The sequence below is a fragment of the Phocoena sinus genome, chromosome 11, assembly GCF_008692025.1.
Source record: "Phocoena sinus isolate mPhoSin1 chromosome 11, mPhoSin1.pri, whole genome shotgun sequence".
In the NCBI taxonomy this organism is placed as follows: Eukaryota; Metazoa; Chordata; class Mammalia; order Artiodactyla; family Phocoenidae; genus Phocoena; species Phocoena sinus.
The window spans coordinates 66,332,607-66,337,882 of record NC_045773.1 but is presented as its reverse complement, the minus strand read 5'-3'; the positions used below and the strand labels follow the sequence as shown (position 1 = coordinate 66,337,882).

Sequence of the window (5,276 nt, the reverse complement as noted above, 5' to 3'; positions counted from 1 at the left end):
TATTTTTCTTAATATTTACAAATGACTCATACCCTTTGTAATTCAGCAATCACAAACTCTTCCCATTTTTCCCCAGAAATTCCTCTGTGTAAAGCTGAAGATGAAACAGCCCTTCTTTTTCTACTCACTGGCAAAACGATTTCTTTTCTTCTGCCATATCTATTTATCTACTAAGGGCATCAGGCACTTCTGGATTCATCTATTGCCTCCAAACCCCTATTTCCCTCTATTCTGATCCGCAGTACTATGTCAGGAGGCTACTTTGGAATATTAACTGGTGGCTTTTGTCCACAGGATTTTCTTTTCTCCATGGCCTTTACCCCCATTCAGTGAACTAAATTTTTGTTGTCTCAACTCAGGGAAGGGTGGACCCATCTGAAAGAGGAGTCTTTTTCTGGCTTTGGGAAGCAGAAAGGACTCATGTACAGAGACAACACTGAAGGTCTGCAAGAGTCTACTGGACCTCTAGATGAGATCAATGTTCCCAGACTTGAGGAGAGTGTGGCTGGGGAGCTTGTACATTCCACACAAGGCCTGGTGCTGTGCCCTCGTAACTGGACCAGGCCTTCTGGGGTGAGTTAGGAACGAGGATGATAGGAGTGCCCTGATAACTGTTTTTGTGTCTTTGGTGGTTGCTAGGCAAAATTTCATACAAAGAGGCTGTGTGACCACTATCAGACCACCCTCAGAGACTGCTGCTTTAATCATTCCTAATGATCACTTTGGACAAAGTCTGGAAAAACATAGGGAAAAAAATTTAAATATGTGAGGAGGATGAAGGGAAGCATTCAGATCCCTTTAAACTAGCATTCATGAGGACCGTGACCTCTCGGTACATTTCAGCTTGGCCAGCATAACAGGTGATATTCAGGAGCAGAAAGCCACTCTCCCCCATGTCCTGTCACCACCAGAGTCCCTGGAAATTAGATATGACTCAGAGGAAAATCTAGGGGTATAGAGTGACCCTACACATCTAATTGTAATCTGTGATAATGGCTAGTCAGGCAAAGCACAGGAAGCCATGTGGACTGGTCTGTGCAGAGAGGGAAGGGCACCCTGAGCTGAGACCCGAAGGGTGAGATAGAGGTAACTAGGTGTTTGTGAAGGTAGAAAGAAAATACAGTCCCTGGGCTGGCAATTACCCAGTGAGCTACCCAGAACCACTTATGAAACAGTGTCGTGAGGCAAAGAGCAAGGAAAGGAGAAGGGACTGCTCAATAGCAGCAGATGCTGCAGAAAAGTCAGAGCAACATGAGGACCATTGGATTAAAGAATACGGAAGACATTGTGTTGACTTTGTCAAGAATAGTTTCAGCAGATTGTGGGAAGAAAAAAAAATTGCAGGAGGCTGAGATGTGGGAGGTGTAGAAATAAAGATGGTAGAAATAAACAGACAAATTTTCATGAAATTTGGCTGTGAAGGGAATGGTAAAGGGCAATAGTAGGAGCTGGATAGGGAGTCAAAGGAAAAGGCTCTTAAAAGGTTGGGGAACCTTTGAACATGTGTAAACATTGATAGGAAGCAGCAAGTAGAGAGCAGGTAAAGAAGAGAGGATGGAGAGGGGGGACTCTCATTAGCAAAAGACACCTGGGGAACTAGGAAGTGACACGAGCCAAAGCTCAGGTAGGAAACTGGCCTAAATAGGAGGAGAAAAGGCTGGAGAAGTCGTAGATTTGGTGGCAGAGGTGAGGGAGCTGTCTAATGGCCTCTGTGAAGCGGGAGGAGATAGGATCTGCTAATTGGGGTGGGTCAGTGGATGGGAAGGGTTAGTAAAATCAAAGAATTGAAAAACATAGAAGAGATCTGAAACAGCTAGTAGAGTCAGTACAAATTCCCGACGTGCCAGCAAAACCTTACATCTCAGTACCTTTATTTCTGTTTTGAGCTCTCATTCCTCTAGGTGGCAGAGGCTTCATCTCAGTCAGTTCAGGAAGAGATGACAGGGAGGCAGTTGGATTCATGGGTCTGGAGCTCAGAGAGGGATATGGGCTGATAACATCCATCTGGGGTTCATCAGAACACAGTGTTTGTCTCTGGAGTCCCAGGAGTCATTGACATGCCTCAGTGAGAAATAAGGGGACAAAGAGCCCAACTTGGGGGAAAGGCCCAGTAGAAGAAGAAGAATCAGCAAAGGAAACTCAGAAGGTAGGAAGAAAAGCAGGAGAATGTCATGTCACAGAACTAAGAGAAGTGAGTATTTGAAGTGAAATAAGAGGTCAGCTAGGATTAGGATTATAAAATATTCATGGATGTCATGTCTTCTTTCTTTGAGTTGGGGCACAAAAAAAAAAAAAAAAACAGATAGAGGATATAATCATAATACTACTATTTATTGAGTATATAGTGCCTGATTCTGTCATTCAACCAACCAATCAGTCATATATTAACTGAGTGAGTATGACTGTAGAGAAGTTTTCTTGTTATGAGGGCAGAGCTGGGGACTGCCCGGGCTAAAAGCTGCTAGTGGTCACCAGAGCCTCAGAGAATGAGGCAGGTGTCAAAAGCTCAGTGCTTAAATAAAAATGCTACATTAGTTTGTTCAGCTTCAGTAATGAGGAGCAGGTGGAGAGAGAGAGAAAGGAGCTTATTGTAAAAATTAGGAGAGGGAAAAACTTATTCTAAAAATTAGGAAGATTAAGCTTTGAGGGGAGTTCCCTGGCAGTCCAGTGGTTAGGACTCTGCGCTTCCACTGCAGTGGGGCCTGGGTTCAATTCCTGGTCAGGAAACTAAGATCCTGCAAGCCACGTGGCACGGCCAAAAAAAAAAAAGAGAGATTAAGCTTTGAGGATCTTGAAGCAGTCTGAAATTCAACTTTAAGATTTAGGAGGTGAGGACTCTGCTCTTCACCATGTCTTCTCACAAGACTTTCAGGATCAAGCAATTCCTGGCTAAGAAACAAAAGCAGAATCGTCCCATTCCCCAGTGGATTCGGATGAAAACTGGTAATAAAATCAGATACAACTCCAAGAGGAGACGTTGGAGAAGAATCAAGCTGGCTCTATAAGGAATCGCACATGAGATGGCACACATATTTATTCTGTATCAAGTCACTTGCTTCTTACCATATCACTCTGAAAACATCACTATCTGGATAGCTGGATGTGTTTTATTGGGAAAATGATTTTTCTCTTTGTTTCTATGTTTCTGCACTAGTAGGTTGGCTCAGAAAAAAATATGTGAGAACTTTTGTTGGAAAAAAAAAAAGATTTAGGAGGTGAAAACTGTGAGCTTCTGTTTGGCACAAGTTCGTCCGTAGGCACTGATGCCTGCTCTGTTCGCACAGAAATGAAAGCACCCTGAGAGAATCTCGTTCCTATAACAGAGTGCAACTGAAAACAGGACTTTAGGGATTAAATCAGGTTATGCATGGACGAATGGAGTTCACTGTTAAAAAAGAATGACCCCTTTCATCATTATTATTATTATTATTATTATTACAGGATCCAAGTTCCTCCACCAGGGATTGAACCCAGGCCCTAGCAATGAAAGTGCCAAGTCCTAACCAATGGACCGCCAGGGAATTCCCTAACGACCCCTTTTAGATTAATTTATTTTGGTATATCCATCACTGAAAATTATACAACCCTTAAAAAAAGAATGAGGCAGTTCTACTTGTCCTGATTTCCGAGATATCTTTTTCAGTGAAAAGTACAAAGTGCAAAGCCTTGCATTTAGAGTGCTCTTCTCAGAAAAGGACCTATACGGATATGTCTGCATATACAAAGAATACGGAAGAAAACAAGAAACTGATGACAAAGGTGGCCCATGGGGAGGAGAGCTCAGTGACCTGGGATCAAGGCAGAGAGTTTGCATTGCACACTCTTTTGAATGTTGTACCAAGTATTATTTATTTAATAAATAAATATATGTAAATATATAAAAGATGCCTTTGGTGAATCATTATATAAGGTTCGTTTGTAATACAAAGTCATTCCCTAATTTGCTTTGGAAATGTTGACATTTGTGTATTGGATTTTCTTAAAGCATGAAATACCAGAGTCTGCAAGCCACACCCTGAGTGCTCTAAATTTGAGGTCACCAACAAAACCAGCCATGCAAGTGTGACTTTCCAAAAGGCCAAACATTGTCAAGTGTCAATGCTCAGAAGCATTCCCAGCGTCTGGGAATGTCAGAGAGAAGGGACCCTGGAGAGAGTTGGTACAATCCTCTTCTTTCTTTTTTTTTTTTAAAGGATTATATACCATGACCAAGTGGGATTTTTTAAAAAAATATATTTATTTATTTATTTTTGGCTGCGTTGGGTCTTTGTTGCTGCACGCGGGCTTTCGCTAGTTGTGGTGTGTAGGCGTCTCGTTGCAGTGGCTTTTCTTGTTGTAGATCACGGGCTCTAGGTGCATGGGCTTCAGTAATTGTGGCACATGGGCTCAGTACTTGTGGCTCACAGGCTCTAGAGCGCAGGCTCAGTAGTTGTGGCACACGGGCTTAGTGCTCCGAGGCATGTAGGATCTTCCCGGACCAGGGTTCCGACCCATGTCCCCTGCATTGGCAGGCGGATTCTTAACCACTGCGCCACCAGGGAAGCCCCAATCCTCTTTTTTCTAAATGAGGAGACTAAGGCTAAAGGGGAAGAGTTGTGCCTAACAAAGAGATAATGCCACTTTGTGTAAATAAGGGACAAAATATAGTCTCTCTATCCATATCTGCATGAAGATATGAAGAAAGGATACACAAAACACGAATACCAATGGCTAACTATATGGAGAGGGAAGGTGAGAAATGGGAGGGTGGGAGACAGGGGTAGGAATGAGATTTTTCACTTTGAACCTTTCATAATCCTTGAACTATTTTTTTTAACAATAAAACCTATTTAAAAGAGAGATGGACCATTGACATCTACATGACTTACAATTCAGTTTTCAAGGAAGACATTATGAGGCTATGGGCTCAGAAATAAATTAAGAATCTGGTGTTGAAACCACAGGTCAAATCCTGCTGCTTCAAATGCCCATGACAGTCGGAGTTATTTTGTCATATTGAGATTTGTTTGAGATAACATGGGCCATTAGCTGGCCTTAGATCTTGTTTTTGATTATAGACAGATTTGTCAAAATCATGCAGTAACAGCCCCTTGCTAGTTTGTGGATTCAGTCATATGAAGAGGCACCACAGAGCAGGACAAAGATCAATGGACAGGAAGACAGGTAAGCTGGTTCTAACCGAACTTTGCAATTTAATTCACCTGTGACTCCGGGCAACTTAATTCCTCTCCTTAGGCCAGTTTTCACATCTGTAAAATGGAAGGATTAGATGAAGT

General features: G+C 42.4%; 1 protein-coding gene across 1 annotated transcript; it reads left to right on the top strand.

Moving 5' to 3' along the window:
* Positions 1-2,849: 2,849 nt before the first annotated feature.
* LOC116762884 (60S ribosomal protein L39-like) lies at positions 2,850-3,005 on the top strand. Its single transcript, XM_032650400.1, has one exon. The coding sequence runs from the start codon at positions 2,850-2,852 to the stop codon at positions 3,003-3,005; it is 156 nt and encodes a 51-aa protein (XP_032506291.1).
* Positions 3,006-5,276: the final 2,271 nt, after the last annotated feature.